Source organism: Chlamydotis macqueenii, chromosome 11, assembly GCF_036417535.1.
Source record: "Chlamydotis macqueenii isolate bChlMac1 chromosome 11, bChlMac1.mat, whole genome shotgun sequence".
NCBI lineage: Eukaryota > Metazoa > Chordata > Aves > Otidiformes > Otididae > Chlamydotis > Chlamydotis macqueenii.
This window is the reverse complement of record NC_141566.1, coordinates 23,251,914-23,274,226: the sequence shown is the minus strand read 5'-3', so window position 1 is coordinate 23,274,226 and position 22,313 is coordinate 23,251,914. Positions and strand designations below refer to the sequence as shown.

Below are 22,313 nucleotides of genomic sequence, written 5' to 3'. Positions count from 1 at the left end.
GAAAAATCACGAACGTCGGACGATTGCTCCCACAGCGAAAGTGCCAGCCTGTCAAGCTCTAGCTGCTCCTCACCAGCCATTCCCAGCACATCTACAGCACCACAGACATCGGGGCTCCGGGCTTTCCCTGACCAACAGGCCTTCGACATTTACCACCAGCTGCACCTGGTTACGCACTGAAAAAAAACCCTGAAAAATCAAAAACGTCGGACGATTGCTCCCACACCGAAAGTGCCAGCCAGTCAAGCTCTTGCAGTTCCTGACCGGCCAATGGCAGCTCATCTACAGCACCACAGAGATCGGAGCTCCGGACTTTCCCTGACCAACAGGGCTTCGACGTTTACCACCAGCTGAACCTGGGCGCCCACTGAAAACAACCCCGAAAAATCACGAAAGTCGGACGATTGCACCCACACCGAAAGTGCCAGCAACACAAGCTCTTGCTGCTCCTCACCGGCCATTCCCAGCGCATCTACAGCACCACAGACATTGGGGCTCCGGGCTTTCCCTGACCAACAGGGCTTCGACGTTTACCACCAGCTGCACCTGGGCGCCCACTGAAATAAAACCCCGAAAAATCACGAACGTCGGACGATTGTTCCCACATTGAAAGTGCCAGCCAGTCAAGCTCTTGCTGCTCCTCACCGGCCATTGGCAGCGCATCTACAGCACCACAGACATCGGGGCTCCGGGCTTTCCCTGACCAACAGGGCTTCGACATTTACCACCAGCTGCACCTGGGCGCCCACTGAAATAAAACCCCGAAAAATCACGAACGTCGGACGATTGCTCCCACAAAGAAAGTGCCAGCAACTCAAGCTCTTGCTGCTACTCACCGGACTTTGGCAGTGCATCTACAGCACCACAGACATTGGGGTTCTGCGCTTTCCCTGACCAACAGGGCTTAGACGTTTACCACCAGCTGCACCTGGGCGCCCACTGAAAAAAATAAACGAAAAATCACGAACATCGGACGATTGCTCCCACACCGAAAGTGCCAGCCAGTCAAGCTCTTGCTGCTCCTCACCGGCCATTCCCAGCGCATCTACAGCACCACAGATATCGGGGCTCCGGGCTTTCCCTGAACAACAGGGCTTCGACGTTTACCACCAGCTGAACCTGGGCGCCCACTGAAAGTAAAACCCCGAAAAATCAAAAATGTCAGACGATTGCTCCCACACCAAAAGTGCCAGCAACACAAGCTCTTGCTGCTCCTCCCCGGCCTTTGGCAGCGCATCTACAGCACCACAGACATCGGGGCTCCCAGCTTTCCCTGACCAACAGGGCTTCGACGTTTACCACCAGCTGAACCTGGGCGCCCAGTGAATAAAAATCCCCAAAAATCAAAAACGTCCGACGATTGCTCCCACACCCAAAGTGCCAGCCAGTCAAGCTCTTGCTGCTCCTCACCAGCCATTGGAGGCGCATCTACAGCACCACAGACATCGGGGCTCCGGGCTTTCCCTGACGAACGGGGCTTAGAAGTTTACCACCAGCCGAACCTGGGCGCCCCCTGAAATAAAACCCCGAAAAATCACGAACGTCGGACGATTCCTCCCACACCCAAAGTGCCAGCAACTCAAGCTCTTGCTGGTACTCACCGGACTTTGGCAGTGCATCTACAGCACCACAGACATCGGTGCTCCGGGCTTTCCCTGAACAACAGGGCTTCGACATTTACCACCAGCTGCACCTGCGTGCCCACTGAAAAAAATAAACTAAAAATCACGAACATCGGACGATTGCTCCCACACCGAAAGTGCCAGCCAGTCAAGCTCTTGCTGCTCCTCACCGGCCATTCCCAGCGCATCTACAGCACCACAGACATCGGGGCTCTGGGCTTTCCCTGACCAACAGGGCTTCGACGTTTACCACCAGCTGAACCTGGGCGCCCAGTGAATAAAAATCCCCAAAAATCACAAACGTCGGACGATTCCTCCAACAACGAAAGTGCCAGCATGTCAGCCTCTTCCTGCTCCTCCCCGGCCATTGGCAGCGCATCTACAGCACCACAGACATCGGGGTTCTGCGCTTTCCCTGAACAACAGGGCTTCGACGTTTACCACCAGCTGAACCTGGGCGCCCACTGAAAAAAATAAACGAAAAATCACGAAGATCAGACGATTGCTCCCACACCTGAATTGCCAGCCAGTCAAGCTCTTGCTGTTCCTCACCAGACAGTGGCAGTGCATCTACAGCACCACAGACATCGAGGCTCCGGGCTTTCCCTGACGAACAGGGCTTCGACGTTTACCACGCGCTGAACCTGGGCTCCCACTGAAAAGAACCCCGAAAAATCACGAACGTCGGACGATTCCTCCCACACCGAAAGTGCCAGCCTGTCAAGCTCTTGATGCTCCTCACCGCCCATTGGCAGTGCATCTACAGCACCACAGATATCAGGGCTCTGGGCTTTCCCTGACCAACAGGGCTTCGACGTTTACCACCAGCTGAACCTGGGCGCCCAGTGAATAAAAATCCCCAAAAATCACAAACGTCCTACGATTGCTCCCACACCGAAAGTGCCAGCAACACAAGCTCTTGCTGCTCCTCACCGGCCATTCCCAGCGCATCTACAGCACCACAGACATCGGGGCTCCGGGCTTTCCCTGACGAACCAGGCTTCGACGATTACCACCAGCTGCACCTGGGCGCCCACTGAAAAAAATAAACAAAAAATCACGAACATCGGACGATTCCTCCCACACCGAAAGTGCCAGCCAGTCAAGCTCTTGCTGCTCCTCCCCGGCCATTCCCAGCGCATCTACAGCACCACAGACATCGGGGCTCCGGGCTTTCCCTGACCAACAGGGCTTCGACATTTACCATCAGCTGCACCTGGGCGCCCACTGAAAAAAATAAACGAAAAATCACGAACATCAGACGATTGCTCCCACACCAAAAGTGCCAGCCAGTCAAGCTCTTGCTGCTTCTCACCGGCCGTTGCCAGCGCATCTACAGCACCACAGACATCGGGGCTCCGGGTGTTCCCTGACCAACAGGGCTTAGAAGTTTACCACCAGCTGCACCTGGGCGCCCACTGAAAAAAAACCCCGAAAAATCACGAACGTCGGACGATTGCTCCCACACCCAAAATGCCAGCAACTGAAGCTCTTGCTGCTCCTCACCGGCCATTCCCAGCGCATCTACAGCACCACAGATATGGGTGCTCCGAGCTTTCCCTGACCAACAGGGCTTCGACGTTTACCACCAGCTGAACCTGGGCGCCCACTGAAATAAAACCCCGAAAAATAACAAACGTCGGACGATTCCTCCCACACCGAAAGTGCCAGCAACTCAAGCTCTTGCTGCTACTCACCAGAATTTGGCAGTGCATCTACAGCACCACAGACATCGGGGTTCTGCGCTTTCTTTGACCAACAGGGCTTCGACGTTTACCACCAGCTGAACCTGGGCACCCGCTGAGAAAAATAAAAGAAAAATCACGAACATCGGACGATTGCTCCCACAGCAAAAGTGCCAGCCAGTCAAGCTCTTGCTGCTCCTCACCGGCCATTGCCAGCCCATCTACAGCACCACAGACATCGGGGCTCAGGGCTTTCCCTGACCAACAGGGCTTCGACGTTTACCACCAGCTGCACCTGGGCGCCCACTGAAAGTAAAACCCCGAAGAATCACGAACGTCGGACGATTGCTCCCACACCAAAAATGCCAGCCAGTCAAGCTCTTGCTGCTCCTCACCGGACAGTGGCAGTGCATCTACAACACCACAGACATCGGGGCTCCGGGCTTTCCCTGACCAACAGGGCTTCGACGTTTACCACTCGCTGAACCTGGGCTCCCACTGAAAAGAACCCAGAAAAATCACAAACATCGGACGATTGCTCCCACACTGAAAGTGCCAGCCAGTCAAGCTCTTGCTGCTCCTCACCGGCCATTGGCAGCGCATCTACAGCACCACAGACATCGCGGCTCCGGGCTTTCGCTGACCAACAGGGCTTCGACGTTTACCACCAGCTGCACCTGGTTGCCCACTCAAAAAAAACCCGAAAAATCACGAACGTCGGACGATTGCTCCCACACCGAAAGTGCCAGCCAGCCAAGCTCTTGCTGCTCCTCCCCGGCCATTGGCAGCACATCTACAGCACCACAGACATCGGGGCTCCGGGCTTTCCCTGAACAACAGGGCTTCGACGTTTACCACCAGCTGAACCTGGGCGCCCACTGAAAAAAAAACCGCAAAAATCACAAACGTCGGACGATTGCACCCACATCGAAAGTGCCAGCATGTCAGCCTCTTGCTGCTCCTCACCGGTTATTGGCAACGCATCTACAGCACCACAGACATCGGGGCTCCGGGCTTTCCCTGACAAACAGGGCTTCGAAATTTACCACCGGCTCCACCTGGGCGCCCACTGAAATAAAACCCCGAAAAATCACGAACGTCGGACTATTGCTCCCACACCGAAAGTGCCAGCAACTCAAGCTCTTGCTGCTTCTCATCGGACTTTGGCAGTGCATCTACAGCACCACAGACATTGGGGTTTTGCGCTTTCCCTGACCAACAGGGCTTCGACGTTTACCACCAGCTGAACGTGGGCGCCCACTGAAATAAAACCCCGAAAAATCACGAACGTCGGACGATTGCTCCCACAGCGAAAGTGCCAGCCTGTCAAGCTCTAGCTGCTCCTCACCAGCCTTTCCCAGCGCATCTACAGCACCACAGACATTGGGGCTCCGGGCTTTCCCTGACCAACAGGGCTTCGACGTTTACCACCAGCTGCACCTGGGCGCCCACTGAAATAAAACCCCGAAAAATCACGAACGTCGGACGATTGTTCCCACATTGAAAGTGCCAGCCAGTCAAGCTCTTGCTGCTCCTCACCGGCCATTGGCAGCGCATCTACAGCACCACAGACATCGGGGCTCCGGGCTTTCCCTGACCAACAGGGCTTCGACATTTACCACCAGCTGCACCTGGGCGCCCACTGAAATAAAACCCCGAAAAATCACGAACGTCGGACGATTGCTCCCACAAAGAAAGTGCCAGCAACTCAAGCTCTTGCTGCTACTCACCGGACTTTGGCAGTGCATCTACAGCACCACAGACATTGGGGTTCTGCGCTTTCCCTGACCAACAGGGCTTAGACGTTTACCACCAGCTGCACCTGGGCGCCCACTGAAAAAAATAAACGAAAAATCACGAACATCGGACGATTGCTCCCACACCGAAAGTGCCAGCAACTCAAGCTCTTGCTGCTACTCACCGCCCATTGGCAGTGCATCTACAGCACCACAGACATCAGGGCTCCAGGCTTTCCCTGACCAACAGGGCTTCGACGTTTACCACCAGCTAAACCTGGGCGCCCACTGAAAAGAAACCTCGAATAATCACAAACGTCGGTCGATTGCTCCCACACCGAAAGTGCCAGCCAGTCAAGCTCTTGCTGCTCCTCACCGGCCATTCCCAGCGCATCTACAGCACCACAGATATCGGGGCTCCGGGCTTTCCCTGAACAACAGGGCTTCGACGTTTACCACCAGCTGAACCTGGGCGCCCACTGAAAGTAAAACCCCGAAAAATCAAAAATGTCAGACGATTGCTCCCACACCAAAAGTGCCAGCAACACAAGCTCTTGCTGCTCCTCCCCGGCCTTTGGCAGCGCATCTACAGCACCACAGACATCGGGGCTCCCAGCTTTCCCTGACCAACAGGGCTTCGACGTTTACCACCAGCTGAACCTGGGCGCCCAGTGAATAAAAATCCCCAAAAATCAAAAACGTCCGACGATTGCTCCCACACCCAAAGTGCCAGCCAGTCAAGCTCTTGCTGCTCCTCACCAGCCATTGGAGGCGCATCTACAGCACCACAGACATCGGGGCTCCGGGCTTTCCCTGACGAACGGGGCTTAGAAGTTTACCACCAGCCGAACCTGGGCGCCCCCTGAAATAAAACCCCGAAAAATCACGAACGTCGGACGATTCCTCCCACACCCAAAGTGCCAGCAACTCAAGCTCTTGCTGGTACTCACCGGACTTTGGCAGTGCATCTACAGCACCACAGACATCGGTGCTCCGGGCTTTCCCTGAACAACAGGGCTTCGACATTTACCACCAGCTGCACCTGCGTGCCCACTGAAAAAAATAAACTAAAAATCACGAACATCGGACGATTGCTCCCACACCGAAAGTGCCAGCCAGTCAAGCTCTTGCTGCTCCTCACCGGCCATTCCCAGCGCATCTACAGCACCACAGACATCGGGGCTCTGGGCTTTCCCTGACCAACAGGGCTTCGACGTTTACCACCAGCTGAACCTGGGCGCCCAGTGAATAAAAATCCCCAAAAATCACAAACGTCGGACGATTCCTCCAACAACGAAAGTGCCAGCATGTCAGCCTCTTCCTGCTCCTCCCCGGCCATTGGCAGCGCATCTACAGCACCACAGACATCGGGGTTCTGCGCTTTCCCTGAACAACAGGGCTTCGACGTTTACCACCAGCTGAACCTGGGCGCCCACTGAAAAAAATAAACGAAAAATCACGAAGATCAGACGATTGCTCCCACACCTGAATTGCCAGCCAGTCAAGCTCTTGCTGCTCTTCCCCGGCCTTTCCCAGCGCATCTACAGCACCACAGATATCGGGGCTCCGAGCTTTCCCTGACCAACAGGGCTTCGACGTTTACCACCAGCTGAACCTGGGCGCCCACTGAAAAAAAACCCTGAAAAATCAAAAACGACGGACGATTGCTCCCACACCGAAAGTGCCAGCCAGTCAAGCTCTTGCTGTTCCTCACCAGACAGTGGCAGTGCATCTACAGCACCACAGACATCGAGGCTCCGGGCTTTCCCTGACGAACAGGGCTTCGACGTTTACCACGCGCTGAACCTGGGCTCCCACTGAAAAGAACCCCGAAAAATCACGAACGTCGGACGATTCCTCCCACACCGAAAGTGCCAGCCTGTCAAGCTCTTGATGCTCCTCACCGCCCATTGGCAGTGCATCTACAGCACCACAGATATCAGGGCTCTGGGCTTTCCCTGACCAACAGGGCTTCGACGTTTACCACCAGCTGAACCTGGGCGCCCAGTGAATAAAAATCCCCAAAAATCACAAACGTCCTACGATTGCTCCCACACCGAAAGTGCCAGCAACTCAATCTCTTGCTGCTCCTCACCGGCCATTGCCAGCCCATCTACAGCACCACAGACATCGGGGCTCCGGACTTTCCCCGACGAACAGGGCTTCGACGTTTACCACCAGCTGCAGCTGGGTGCCCACTGAAATAAAACCCCGAAAAATAACAATCGTCGGACGATTGCTCCCACAACGAAAGTGCCAGCAACTCAAGCTCTTGCTGCTACTCACCGGACTTTGGCAGTGCATCTACAGCACCACAGACATCGGGGTTCTGAGCTTTCCCTGACCAACAGGGCTTCGACATTTACCACCAGCTGCACCTGGTTACCCACTGAAAAAAAACCCTGAAAAATCAAAAACGTCGAACGATTGCTCCCACACCGAAAGTGCCAGCAACACAAGCTCTTGCTGCTCCTCCCCGGCCATTCCCAGCGCATCTACAGCACCACAGACATCGGGGCTCCGGGCTTTCCCTGACGAACAGGGCTTCGACGTTTACCACACGCTGAACCTGGGCTCCCACTGAAAAGAACCCCGAAAAATCACGAACGTCGGACGATTGCTCCCACACCGAAAGTGCCAGCCTGTCAAGCTCTTGCTGCTTCTCACCAGCAATTCCCAGTGCATCTACAGCACCACAGACATCGGGGCTCCGGGCTTTCCCTGACGAACAGGGCTTCGACGTTTACCACCAGCTGCACCTGGGTGCCCCCTGAAAAAAAAACCCCAAAAATCACAAATGTCGGACGATTTCTGCCACACCTTAAATGCCAGCCTGTCAAGCTCTTGCTGCTCCTCACCGCCCATTCCCAGCGCATCTACAGCACCACAGACATCGGGGCTCCGGGCTTTCCCTGACCAACAGGGCTTCGATGTTTACCACCAGCTGCACCTGGGCGCCCACTGAAATAAAACCCCGAAAAATCACGAACATCGGACGATTGCTCCCACACCGAAAGTGCCAGCAACTCAAGCTCTTGCTGCTCCTCCCCGGCCATTGTCAGCGAATCTACAGCACCACAGACATCGGGGCTCCGCGCTTTCCCTGACCAACAGGGCTTCGACGTTTACAACCAGCTGAACCTGGGCGCCCACTGAAAGTAAAACCCCGAAAAATCACGAACGTCGGACGATTGCTCCCACACCAAAAGTGCCAGCAACTCAAGCTCTTGCTGCTACTCACCGGACTTTGGCAGTGCATCTACAGCACCACAGACATCGGGGTTCTGCGCTTTCCCTGAACAACAGGGCTTCGACGTTTACCACCAGCTGCACCTGGGCGCCCCCTGAAAAATCACGAACGTCGGACGATTGCTCCCACACCGAAAGTGCCAGCCTGTCAAGCTCTTGCTGCTCCTCACCAGCCATTCCCAGCGCATCTACAGCACCACAGACATCGGGGCTCCGGGCTTTCCCTGACGAACCGGGCTTCGACATTTACCACCAGCTGCACCTGGGTGCCCCCTGAAAAAAAAAAACCCAAAAATCACGAACGTCGGACGATTCCTGCCACACCTTAAATGCCAGCCTGTCAAGCTCTAGCTGCTCCTCACCAGCCATTCCCAGCGCATCTACAGCACCACAGACATCGGGGCTCCGGGCTTTCCCTGACCAACAGGGCTTAGAAGTTTACTACCAGCTGAACCTGGGCGCCCACTGGAAAAAAAATCCCCAAATATCACAAACGTCGGACGATTGCTCCCACACCGAATGTCCCAGCCAGTCAAGCTCTTGCTGCTCCTCACCGGCCATTGGCAGCGCATCTACAGCACCACAGACATCGCGGCTCCGGCTGAGCCGATTCGTGTCCTTCTTGAACAAGGAGATTTATGTGATGGGTGCCATCCTGTTCTCGAATCCTTGCTCCTTTTAATCACTCCCTCCCTCCCTCGAGATAATGTGAGACTGTTTCTTGCTCCAAACCAGACTTCCCCCTCCCACTAATTGCTTCTTCAAACTATATGGTTAGAAAGTTACTGGTTTTATACCCTTCATCTTTATGAGCCCCCCCCCGCTCCCTCCTTTCGCAGTCCTGCATGCCGTTTTTACATAGCCAGGTGCCTGTGGCTGACCTTGTGTATTTAATGTAACTTTCTTGTGGCCGACTTTGTGTATTTCATATAACTCTCCATTGTTCTGACAAGGTTTGATGAACAAACAGCTCACAGTTTATTACACTGCCCCCCAAAATGTGCTCTTGCCCCCGAAAGTGGCCTCCTGCCCCACAACTGGGCCTTCTACCCCCTCAAAATGGCGTCCTGCCCCCCAAAATGCTCTCTCACCCCCAAAAGTGGCCTCCTGCCCCACAACTGGGCCTCTTACCCCCTCAAAATGGCGTCCTGCCCCCCAAAATGCTCTCTCACCCCCAAAGGGGCCTCCTGCCCCACAACTGGGCCTTCTACCCCCCCAAAATGGCGTCGTGCCCCCCAAAATGCGCTCTCGCCCCCAAAAGTGGCCTCCTGCCCCACAACTGGGCCTTCTACCCCCCCAAAATGGCGTCGTGCCCCCCAAAATGCGCTCTCGCCCCCAAAAGTGGCCTCCTGCCCCACAACTGAGCCTTCTACCCCCCCAAAATGGCATCGTGCCCCCCAAAATGCGCTCTCACCCCCAAAGTGGCCTCCTGCCCCACAACTGGGCCTTCTACCCCCCCAAAATGGCGCCGTGCCCCCCAAAATGCGCTCTCACCCCAAAGTGGTCTCCTGCCCCCCAACTTGCGGGGGGGGTCGCCGAGCTCCCGCGCATGCGCGCACAGCTGGACCGTGAGGGGCGGGAGACCGGCGCGGAGCCGGTTGGGGGGGCGTGGGCGCATGCGCGCTGAGGGGCGGCGGGCGCGCCGGTGGCGGAGAGAAGGCAGGAAGCAGGAAGCAGGAAGCAGGAAGCAGGAAGCGGCAGCGCCGCGGCGTTTTTATTGGCGGGGAGAGCGGCGGGGGCGAGGCCCGGCTCCGGGAACGGCACCGCGGGGGCGGGGGGCGCCCGGGGGGTTTGGGGTCCGGGGTGGGGGGGGACGGGGGATTTTGGGGGGGGGTCCCAAACCGTTCTAGGGGGATCCGGGGGGGAGGGGGGGTTGGGGGTCCCGGGATGGGGGGGTCGGGGGTATGGGGGGGGGGGGCTTGGGGGGCGGAGTCCCAAAGGGTTTGGGGGGGGGTCAGAGGGGTACTTCGGGGGAGGGTGGGGGGTTTGGGGTCCGGGGTGGGGGATTTTGGGGGGGTGGGGGGGGCTTTGAGAGGGTGGGGGGGGGGGCCCCAAACCGTTCTAGGGTGATCCCGGGGGGGGGGGGGGTTGGGGGGTCCCGGGATGGGGGGGGTCGGGGGTATGGGGGGGGGGGGGCTTGGGGGGCGGAGTCCCAAAGGGTTTGGGGGGGGGTCAGAGGGGTTCTTGGGGGGAGGGTGGGGGGTTTGGGGTCCGGGGTGGGGGATTTTGGGGGGGTGGGGGGGCTTTGAGAGGGTGGGGGGGTCCCAAACCGTTCTAGGGTGATCCCGGGGGGGGTCCCCCAGGGGGCGGGGGGCGCCCCGCTCCCCCCCAGACTGCCACGGGACAGGCTGCGGCCCCGTCCCCCGAGGCCGCGCCGGAGAGCGAGGCGGTGCGGGAGCGCGACAGCCGCGTCATGGCCGCCGCCGCCACTGCGGGGAGGGGGGGGGCCCAGGGCCGCGCCCCGCCCCTCCCCTCCCTGGCCACGCCCACCCCCCTCCCTCCCACCCCGGGCCACGCCTCCCCCGGGCACCAGGTGGTGCCCTGGGCCACGCCCCCTCCTCCCCCCGGGCCACGCCCCCTCCTCCCCCCGGGCCACGCCCCCTCCTCCCCGGCCACGCCCCCTCCTCCCCGGGCCACGCCCCCTCCTCCCCCCCGGGCCACGCCCCCTCCTCCCCCCCGGGCCACGCCCCCTCCTCCCCCCCGGGCCACGCCCCCTCCTCCCCCCCCGGGCCACGCCCCCTCCTCCCTCCGGGCCACGCCCCCTCCTCCCCCGGGCCACGCCCCCTCCTCCCCCCCCGGGCCACGCCCCCTCCTCCCCCCCGGGCCACGCCCCCTCCTCCCCCCCCGGGCCACGCCCCCTCCTCCCCCGGGCCACGCCCCCTCCTCCCCCCGGGCCACGCCCCCTCCTCCCCCCCGGGCCACGCCCCCTCCTCCCCCCCGGGCCACGCCCCCTCCTCCCCCCGGGCCACGCCCCCTCCTCCCCCCCGGGCCACGCCCCCTCCTCCCCCCCGGGCCACGCCCCCTCCTCCCCCCGGGCCACGCCCCCTCCTCCCCCCCGGGCCACGCCCCCTCCTCCCCCCGGGCCACGCCCCGCCTCCCGGAACTGCATTTAATTGCCCTGGGTGGAGGGGGGAGGTGATGTTAATTAGAACTGAGGAGCGTTAATTAAGCCTCAGGTCAATTAATTCCTGCCTCACAAGCAGCTAATTACTCCCCCAGGTCCAGGTTAATTAATTGCACCGCTAATTACCCCCCCCCGGTGTAATTAACTCCCCCGCCTCAGCTGAGTTTTCCCCTTCCAGCACGCAAACGAGCCCCCCACCCCGGCGGTAATTAATTATGCAGAGCGGCTTAATTACCCGCCCCGAGCGCTAATTACCCCCCCAGGAGTGTTAATTAGCGGTGGCTCGTTAGGCGGTACTCACGGTAGCCCATGCCCTGCAGGAAGTACTTGAAGGCCTCGGTGAGCTTGGCCGGCTGCGCGGGTGGGGCCGTGACCTCCGACCCCTCCCCGGTGACCTCTGACCCCTGGCTGACCTCTGACCTCGCGACCCCCGGTAAGGGCCCGGTCCCCCTCCCCCCTCAGCAGTCCTCTGACCCCCCCGTGACCTCTGACCCTGTGTGACCCCATGGGGGGTGTCATGTGACCTCAGAGGAGGCCCGGTGACATCACAGGAGGCCCGGTGACATCACCAGTGACGTCACTCACCATGGCGTCCTTGTGGGGGGGAGTTGTCGCCCACCACCAGCAGCACCGGGCAGCTGGGGGGGCAAAGGTCAGGGGTCGCGGGGGGGTCACGGGGGGTCACGGGGGTCACGTGGGGTCAGGGGTCACTCACCGCAGGCTGTTGGCCCCGCTGCGCTGCAGGCCCAGGTCCCCGCGGCTGCAAGGGGGGTGTCCCAGTTCATCCTAGTGCCTCCCAGTTTGATCCCAGTTCCCCCTATTTTCTCCCCAGTTCCCTCCCAATTCTCTCCCAGTCCCTCCCAGTTCCCTTCCAGTTCCCCTCAGCTCAATCCCAGTTGCTCCCAGTCCCTCCCAGCCCCCCGGTACCCCCCCCAGCTCCATCCCAGTTCAATCCCAATTCCTCCCAGTTTGATCCCAGTTTCCCCAGTACCCTCCCACTCCATCCCAGTCTGATCCCAGTGCCCCCAAATCCCATCCCAGACCCCCCCCAGTCCCCTCCCAGTCCCTCCCAGCCCCCCCAGTTCCATCCAGTCCCCCCCGGTTCAATCCCAGTTCAATCCAGTGCTCCTAGCCCAATCGCAGTCCCTCCCAGCCCCCCCAGTTCCATCCCAGTCCCCCCCCGGTTCAATCCCAGTTCAATCCCAGTGCTCCTAGCCCAATCGCAGTCCCTCCCAGCCCCCCCAGTTCCATCCCAGTCCCCCCCGGTTCAATCCCAGTTCAGTCCCAGTCCTCCTAGCCCAGTCCCAGTCCCTCCCAGTTCCCTCCCAATCCCCCCCGGTTCAATCCCAGTTCAATCCCAGTCCTCCTAGCCCAATCCCAGTCCCCTCGCAGTCCCCTCGCAGTCCCCCCCAGTCCCCCCCAGTCCCCTGCCAGTCCCCTCCCAGTCCCCCCCCAGTCCCCACCAGTCCCCCCAGTTCCATCCCAGTCCCCCCCCGTTCAATCCCAGTGCTCCTAGCCCAGTCCCAGTCCCCCCCCAGTTCCCTCCCAGTCCCCCCCCGGTTCAATCCCAGTTCAATCCCAGTTCGATCCCAGTCCTCCTAGCCCAATCCCAGTCCCTCCCAGCCCCCCCAGTCCCTCCCAGCCCCTCCCAGCCCCCCCAGTTCCCTCCCAGTCCGCCCCGGTTCAATCCCAGTTCAGTCCCAGTCCTCCTAGCCCAGTCCCAGTCTCCTCCCAGTCCGTCCCAGTCCCCCGCAGTCCCCTCCCAGTCCCCACCAGTCCCCCCAGTTCCATTCCAGCCCCTCCCAGTTCAATCCCAGTTCAATCCCAGTTCGATCCCAGTGCCCCGCAGCCCCGCCGCAGCGCCCCCAGTTTGCCCAGTACCTGTTGTACATGGCCCAGAGCAGGGGGGCGTTGGGCGCCGCCCCCAGCCGCCGCCGGGCCTGCTGCACCGGGGGAGGGGCGGCCGCCAGCTCCTCCTGCGGCCTGCGCGTCACAGCCCCGCCCCCGCCCCGCCCCTGTGTCACAGCCCCGCCCCCACCCCGCCCCTGTGTCACAGCCCCGCCCCCACCCCGCCCCCGTGTCACAGCCCCGCCCCCACCCCGCCCCCGTGTCACAGCCCCGCCCCTGCCCCGCCCCCACCCTGTGACCCACAAGTGACCCTCCCCCAACCCTTAACTGAGCTCCCTGACCCGTAAGTGCCCCCCCCGACCCACAAGTGGCCCTTGGGGCCTCCAGGTGGACTCTGGGCCCCCCAAGTGCCCCCCACAGGCCCCCCGAGTGCCCCCAGGCCCCCCAAGTGCCCCTTGAGGGCCCTCAAAACTGACCCCCAGGACCCACAAGTGGCCCTCCCCAGACCCCCAAGCGCCCCCCGGACCCACAAGTGGCCCCCCACGGGACCCCCAAGTGCCCCCCCGCCCGACCTGCGTGAAGAGGTGCGCCAGGATGAGCTCGCTGCTGGAGGACGTCAGGCCCGACAGCTGGGGGGGCACCCGTGGGACCCACCGCGACCCACGGCGAACTACGGCAACCCACCACGACCCACAGCGACCCACCGGCACGCACAGACACCCACAGACACCGTAGGGACCCACCGCGACCCACAGCGACCCACAGACACCGTAGGGACCCACAGCGACCCACGGCGACCCACAGACACCCACAGACACGGTAGGGACCCACAGCGACCCACAGACACCGTAGGGACCCACAGCGACCCACAGCGACCCACAGACACCGTAGGGACCCACAGCGACCCACGGCGACCCACAGACACCCACAGACACGGTAGGGACCCACAGCGACCCACAGACACCGTAGGGACCCACAGCGACCCACAGCGACCCACAGACACCGTAGGGACCCACCGCGACCCACAGACACCACAGTGACCCACAGCGACCCACAGCGACCCACAGACACCGTAGGGACCCACAGCGACCCACAGCGACCCACAGACACCGTAGGGACCCACCGCGACCCACAGCGACCCACAGCGACCCACAGACACCACAGTGACCCACAGTGACCCACAGCGACCCACAGACACCGTAGCGACCCACAGCGACCCACAGCGACCCACAGACACCGTAGGGACCCACAGCAGCCCACAGCGACCCACGGCGACCCACAGACACCGTAGGGACCCACAGCGACCCACAGCGACCAACAGACACCGTAGGGACCCACAGCGACCCACAGCGACCGTAGGGACCCACAGCGACCCACAGACACCGTAGGGACCCACAGCGACCCACGGCGACCCACAGACACCGTAGGGACCCACCGCGACCCACAGCCGCCCACACGCCACCCACAGACACCGTAGGGACCCACAGTGACCCACAGCCGCCCACCGCCACCCACAGCGACCCACGGCGACCCATAGGGACCCACAGTGAGCCACACGCGACCCCAAGCGACCCACAGCGCCACGGGGCCAGCAGCAGGGAACCCCCCCCAAACCCCGCCCCCTTCTGCCCCACCCCTCTCCCCATTGGCCCTCCCCACCCGCCGGCCCCGCCCACCTTGTGCGCCACCCAATCCACCCAGCCCTTGGCGCGGGGGTTGATGTTGATCAGCACCAGCCCCTCCACCGCCTCGGGGTGCAGCAGCTGTGGGGCGGGGCCAGACCCATAGCGCCCCATGGCCATGCCCCCCTGCCCCATAGCGACCCCCCCAGCCCTATAGTGACCCCCCAGCCCCACAGCCACGCCCCCCGAGAGCCCCCAGCGACCCACAAGTGCCAAACCAAGAGACCCCACTAACCTCCTCCAACCCCATAGTGCCCCACGACCACGCCCCCCCAGCCCCATAGCGACCCCCCAGCCCCATAGCGACTCCCCAGCCCCATAGCGACGCCCCCCTGCCCCATAGTGACCCCCCAGCCCCACAGCCGAGCCCCCAACCCCCCAGCGACCCACAAGTGCCCAGAGACCCCACTAACCTTCTCCAGCCCCATAGCGCCCCACGGCCACGCCCCCCCGCCCCATAGCGACCCCCCAGCCCCATAGCGAACCCCCTGCCCCATAGCGATGCCCCCCGACAGCCCACAACCCCCTAGCGACCCACAAGTGCCCAACCAAGAGACCCCACTAACTTCCTCCAGCCCCATAGCGCCCCATGGCCATGCCCCCCTGCCCCATAGCGACCCCCCCTGCCCCATAGCGACCCCCCAGCCCCACAGCCACGCCCCCCGAGAGCCCCCAGCGACCCACAAGTACCCAACCAAGAGACCCCACTAACCTCCTCCAGCCCCATAGCGCCCCACGGCCATGCCCCCCCACCCCATAGCGACCCCCCCAGCCCCATAGCGACCCCCCAGCCCCATAGCCGAGCCCCCAACCCCCCAGCGACCCACAAGTGCCCAGAGACCCCACTAACCTCCTCCAGCCCCATAGCGCCCCATGGCCATGTCCCCCTGCCCCATAGCGACCCCCCAGCCCCATAGCGACCCCCCAGCCCCACAGCCACGCCCCCCTGCCCCATAGCGACCCCCCCGCCCCATAGCGACCCCCCCCAGCCCCACAGAACCTCCCCCGAGATTCCCGCAGCCCTGCATTCCCCCCAAATCTGCCCCCCGCCCTGCCCCACGCCCCGCCCCACGCCCCGCCCCACATCTCACCCCAAATTTAGCCAGGACGAAGGCGCCGGCGCCCACCCCGATGCCCACGACGCTGGCGATGCTGGGGGGGTGGGCGGGGTCAGGCCGGTGCTGACCCCGCCCCCCCGTCCCGTCCCGCTACGGGTCAGGGGCCCCCTCCCCGCCCCACAGCGCCATGGGGCGCCCCCCCGCCCACTCACTTGAGGTGCCGGAGGACGCAGGGGACGATTTCGGCCAGTTGCTCCAGGGAGGGGTACTGGTACCTGCGGGGGAGGGGCGGGGGGCGGGGGAGGAGGGGCGACGGGGGGAGGGGCAAGGGGTCAATCGGGGGTCGAGGTGGGGGGAGGGCGGGCGAGGGGACCAATGAGGTGAAGTGATGGCGGTTGGCGGGGGGGAGGGGTGCGTAGGGTGACGCTGCGATGTGATGGCGGTCGAGGTGGGGGGACGGGGGGGCGGGGGGTCAACTGGGGGGGGGGGGAGGGGTGGGGGGGTCAACAGAGAGACGACAGGGTCAACTGGGGGTTAATGGGGGCAACTGGGGGTTAGTGGGGGGCAACTGGGGGTTAATGGGGGTCAGTGGGGTCAACTGGGGGTTAATGGAGGCAACTGGGGGTTAATGGGGGTCAACTGGGGGTTAGTGGGGGGCAACTGGGGGTTAATGGGGGTCAACGGGGGGTCAACTGGGGGTTAATGGGGTCAACTGGGGGTTAATGGGGTCAACGGGGGGTTAATGGGGTCAACGGGGGATCAATGGGGGTCAACTGGGGGTTAATGGGGGTCAACTGGGTGTTAATGGGGGCAACCAGGTGTTACTGGGGGTCACTGGGGGTTAATGGGGGTCAACTGGGGGTTAATGGGGGTTAACAGGGGTCAATGGGGGTCAACTGGGGGTTAATGGGTGCAACTGGGGGTTAATGTGGGGCAACTGGGCCTTAATGGGGGTCAACGGGGGTCAATGGGGGTCAACTGGGGGTTAATGCGGGCAACTGGGGATTAATGGGGGTCAACGGGGGGTTAATGGGGGTCAGTGGGGTCAACTGGGGGTTAGTGGGGGGCAACTGGGGGTTAATGGGGGTCACTGGGGGTCAATGGGGGGCAACGGGGGGTCAATGGGGGTCAACGGGGGGTCAATGGGGGTCAACTGGGGGTTAATGGGGGTCAACAAGGGGTTAATGGGGGCAACTGGGGGTTAATGCGGGTCAATGGGGGTCAACTGGGGGTTAATGGGGGTCAACAAGGGGTTAATGGGGGCAACTGGGGGTTAATGGGGGCAACTGTGGGTTAATGGGGGTCAGTGGGTCAACGGGGGGTTAATGGGGGTCAACTGGGTGTTAATGGGGGTCAACGGGGGTTAATGGGGGCAACTGGGGGTTAATGAGGGTCAACGGGGGGGCAACTGGGGGTTAATGGGGGTCAGTGGGGTCAACGGGGGGTTAATGGGGGTCAATGGGGGTCAACTGGGGGTTAATGGGGGCAACTGGGGGTTAATGGGGGTCAGTGGGGTCAACTGGGGGTTAATGGGGGCAACTGGGGGGTTAATGGGGGTCACTGGGATCAAGTGGGGGGGTCCGTGGGGTCAACTGGGGGGGCAGTGGGGTCAACCGGGTCGTCAGAGGGGTCAACACAGTCAACTGGGAGTCACTGGGGTCAACTGGGGGGGCAGTGGGGTCGACAGGGGGGTCAGTGGGGTCAACCTGGGGGTCACTGGGGTCAACTGGGGGGGCAGTGGGGTCAACTGAGGGGGCAGTGGGGTCAACGCAGTCAACTGGGAGTCACTGGGGTCAACTGGGGGGAGCGGAAGAGGGGAGTGCAGACGCACCCCGGGGGGTAGGGCGGGGCGCCCACCTCCATGCCGGGGGGGTCGAGGTGGACGAGCAGGAAGTGGCTGGCGACCTCCCGCATCTCGGGGTGGGCGAAGAGCGGGGCGAAGCACGAGGCGTCTGCGGGGGAGGGGCGCGGCGGGAGAGGGGGAAGGGGGCGGGACTCACGCGTGTGGCCCACGTCCGGCAGCATCAGCAGGGCGGGGCGACCAGGGCGGGGCGCGCCCTCCAGCGCCACGTGAACAGGCCCCAACGGCGTCTCCAACACTGCCCCCTGCTGGCCGGGAGGACCGGACACCGGAACGGGGAGCGGTCGCCGCCACACCCCCCACAGGTTCGCCCCCAAAATCTCGCGATTTCCCCCAAGATTCCCACCTTTTGCCCGCCAAATCCCGCATTTTTGCCCCAAATTACCCCATTTCGCACCAAAATCCCCCATTTTGCCCCAAAATCTAACAATTCCCCCCAAATTCCCACATTTTGCCCCCAAATCCCGCATTTTTGCCCCAAATTCCCCCATTTCACACCAAAATCCCACATTTTCCCCCCAAAATCCCGGGATTTCACCCCAAATTCCCACATTTTGCCCCCAAAATCCCCCATTCTTGCCCCAAATTCCCGCATTTCGCACCAAAATCCCACATTTTGCTCCCAAAATCCTGTGATTTCCCCAAATTCCCCCATTTTCCCCCCCAAATCCCGCATTTTTGCCCCAAATTCCTGCATTTTTGCACCAAATTCCCACATTTTACACCAAAATTCCCACATTTTGCCCCAAATTCCCCCATTTCACACCAAAATCCCACATTTTGCCCCAAATTCCCACATTTCACACCAAAATCCCACATTTTGTCCCCAAAATCCCCCATTTTTCCCCCAAATTCCCCCATTTTGCCCCCCAAATCCCGCATTTTTGCCCCAAATTCCCGCATTTTTGCCCCAAATTCCCACATTTTACACCAAAATTCCCACATTTTGCCCCAAATTCCCACATTTCACACCAAAAGCCCACATTTTGCCCCCAAAATCCCACAATTTCCCCCCAAATTCCCCCATTTTGCCCCCAAAATCTCCCATTTTTGCCACAAATTCCCGCATTTTACACCAAAATCCCACATTTTGCCCCCAAAATTCCGCATTTTAGCCCCAAATTCCCACATTTCACACCAAAATCCGACATTTTGCCCCCCAAATCCTGCGATTTCCCCCAAATCCCCCATTTTCCCCCAAAATCCCGCATTTTTGCCCCAAATTCCCGCATTCTTGCCCCAAATTCCCCCATTTTGCCCCCAAAATTCCCACATTTTGCCCCAATTTCCCCATTTCGCACCAAAATCCCACATTTTGCCCGCCAAATCCCGCATTTTTGCCCCAAATTACCCCATTTCGCACCAAAATCCCCCATTTTGCCCCAAAATCTAACAATTCCCCCCAAATTCCCACATTTTGCCCCCAAATCCCGCATTTTTGCCCCAAATTCCCCCATTTCACACCAAAATCCCACATTTTCCCCCCAAAATCCCGGGATTTCACCCCAAATTCCCACATTTTGCCCCCAAAATCCCCCATTCTTGCCCCAAATTCCCGCATTTCGCACCAAAATCCCACATTTTGCTCCCAAAATCCTGTGATTTCCCCAAATTCCCCCATTTTCCCCCCCAAATCCCGCATTTTTGCCCCAAATTCCTGCATTTTTGCACCAAATTCCCACATTTTACACCAAAATTCCCACATTTTGCCCCAAATTCCCCCATTTCACACCAAAATCCCACATTTTGTCCCCAAAATCCCCCATTTTTCCCCCAAATTCCCCCATTTTGCCCCCCAAATCCCGCATTTTTGCCCCAAATTCCCGCATTTTTGCCCCAAATTCCCACATTTTACACCAAAATTCCCACATTTTGCCCCAAATTCCCACATTTCACACCAAAAGCCCACATTTTGCCCCCAAAATCCCACAATTTCCCCCCAAATTCCCCCATTTTGCCCCCAAAATCTCCCATTTTTGCCACAAATTCCCGCATTTTACACCAAAATCCCACATTTTGCCCCCAAAATTCCGCATTTTAGCCCCAAATTCCCACATTTCACACCAAAATCCGACATTTTGCCCCCCAAATCCTGCGATTTCCCCCAAATCCCCCATTTTCCCCCAAAATCCCGCATTTTTGCCCCAAATTCCCGCATTCTTGCCCCAAATTCCCCCATTTTGCCCCCAAAATTCCCACATTTTGCCCCAATTTCCCCATTTCGCACCAAAATCCCACATTTTGCCCGCAAAATCCAGCATTTTACACCAAAATCCCACATTTTGCCCCCAAAATCCCCCATTTTTGCCCCAAATTCCCCCATTTTGCCCCAAATCCCGCATTTTTGCCCCAAATTCCCGCATTTTTGCCCCAAATTCCCACATTTTACACCAAAATTCCCACATTTTGCACCAAAATCCCACATTTCACACCAAAATTCCACATTTTGCCCCCAAAATCCCGCAATTTCCCCCCAAATTCCCCCATTTTGCCCCCAAAATCTCACATTTTTGCCCCAAATTCCCCCATTTCACACCAAAATCCCACATTTTGCTCCCAAAATCCCACAATTTCCCCCCAAATTCCCCCATTTTGCCCCCAAAATCCCACATTTTTGCCCCAAATTCCCCCATTTCGCACCAAAATCCCACATTTTGCCCCCCAAGTCCCACATTTTTGCCCCAAATTCCCACATTTCACACCAAAATCCCACATTTTGCCCCCAAATCCCCCATTTTTTCCCCAAATTCCCCCATTTCGCACCAAAATACCACATTTTGCTGCCAAAATCCTGTGATTTCCCCAAATTCCCCCATTTTGCCCCCCAAATCCTGCATTTTTGCCCCAAATTCTCGCATTATTGCCCCAAATTCCCCCATTTCGCACCAAAATTCCACATTTTGCCCCCAAAATCCCGCAATTTCCCCCCAAATTCCCCCATTTTGCCCCCAAAATCTCACATTTTTGCCCCAAATTCCCCCATTTCACACCAAAATCCCACATTTTGCTCCCAAAATCCCACAATTTCCCCCCAAATTCCCCCATTTTGCCCCCAAAATCCCACATTTTTGCCCCAAATTCCCCCATTTCGCACCAAAATCCCACATTTTGCCCCCCAAGTCCCACATTTTTGCCCCAAATTCCCACATTTCACACCAAAATCCCACATTTTGCCCCCAAAATCCCACAATTTCCCCCCAAATTCCCCCATTTTGCCCCCAAAATCCCACATTTTTGCCCCAAATTCCCCCATTTTACACCAAAATCCCACATTTTGCCCCCAAAATCCCCCATTTTTCCCCCAAATTCCCGCATTTTGGCCCCAAATCCCGCATTTTTGCCCCAAATTCCCCCATTTCACACCAAAATCCCACATTTTGCCCCCGAATCCCGGGATTTCACCCCAAATTCCCACATTTTGCCCCCAGAATCCCCCATTTTTGCCCCAAATTCCCCCATTTCGCACCAAAATCCCACATTGTTGCCCCAAAATCCCGTGATTTCCCCCCAAATTCCCCCGTTTCACCCCCAAATGCCGCATTTTTGCCCAAAACTCCCACATTTCACACCAAAAACCCACATTTTGCCCCCAAAATCCCAGGATTTCACCCCAAAATCCCACATTTTGCCCCCAAAATCCCGTGATTTCCCCCAAATTCCCCCGTTTTGCCCCCCAAATCCCGCATTTTTGCCCCAAATTCCCCCATTTTGCCCCAAATCCCGCATTTTTGCCCCAAATTCCCCCATTTCGCACGAAAATCCCACATTTTGCCCCCAAAATCCCGTGATTTCCCCCAAATTCCCCCATTTCGCACCAAAATCCCACATTTTGCCCCAAAATCCAGGAATTTCCCCCCAAATTCCCCCATTTTGCCCCCCAAATCTCGCATTTTTGCCCCAAATTCCCCCATTTCGCACCAAAATTCCCACATTTTTGCCCCAAATTCCCCCATTTCACACCAAAATCCCGCATTTTGCCCCCAAAATCCCCCATTTTTCGCCCAAATTCCTGCATTTTTGCCCCAAAGCCCGCTTTTTTGCCCCAAATTCCCCCATTTTTCACCAAAATCCCACATTTTGCCCCAAATTCCCCCATTTCACACCAAAATTCCCACATTTTGCCCCCGAAATCCCGGGATTTCACCCCAAATTCCCACATTTTGCCCACAAAATCCCCCATTCTTGCCCCAAATTCCCCTATTTCGCACCAAAATCCCACATTTTGCCCCCAAAATCCCGTGATTTCCCCCAAATTCCCCCGTTTATCCCCCCAAATCCCGCATTTTTGCCCCAAATTCCCACATTTTTCCCCCAAATTCCCGCATTTCGCACCAAAATCCCACATTTTGCTCCCAAAATCCTGTGATTTCCCCAAATTCCCCCATTTTGCCCCCCAAATCCCGCATTTTTGCCCCAAATTCCCGCATTTTTGCCCCAAATTCCCACAT

At 59.3% G+C, this 22,313-nt stretch overlaps 1 protein-coding gene across 1 annotated transcript in view; it reads right to left on the bottom strand.

The window, feature by feature from the left end:
• Positions 1-11,688: 11,688 nt before the first annotated feature.
• Positions 11,689-22,313, bottom strand: part of LOC147599447 (protein NDRG2-like) — a 29,114-nt gene continuing 18,489 nt past the window's right edge. The window contains exons 2-11 of the mRNA XM_086756224.1: positions 18,005-18,110; positions 17,836-17,956; positions 16,217-16,279; positions 16,038-16,098; positions 14,941-15,027; positions 13,837-13,893; positions 13,298-13,392; positions 12,132-12,176; positions 12,002-12,054; positions 11,689-11,831 (exon numbers count right to left, since the gene is read on the bottom strand). Of these exons, the coding sequence (XP_086612350.1) occupies positions 11,689-11,831; positions 12,002-12,054; positions 12,132-12,176; positions 13,298-13,392; positions 13,837-13,893; positions 14,941-15,027; positions 16,038-16,098; positions 16,217-16,279; positions 17,836-17,956; positions 18,005-18,110 (831 nt within the window). The remainder of the gene's footprint in view (positions 11,832-12,001; positions 12,055-12,131; positions 12,177-13,297; positions 13,393-13,836; positions 13,894-14,940; positions 15,028-16,037; positions 16,099-16,216; positions 16,280-17,835; positions 17,957-18,004; positions 18,111-22,313) is intronic.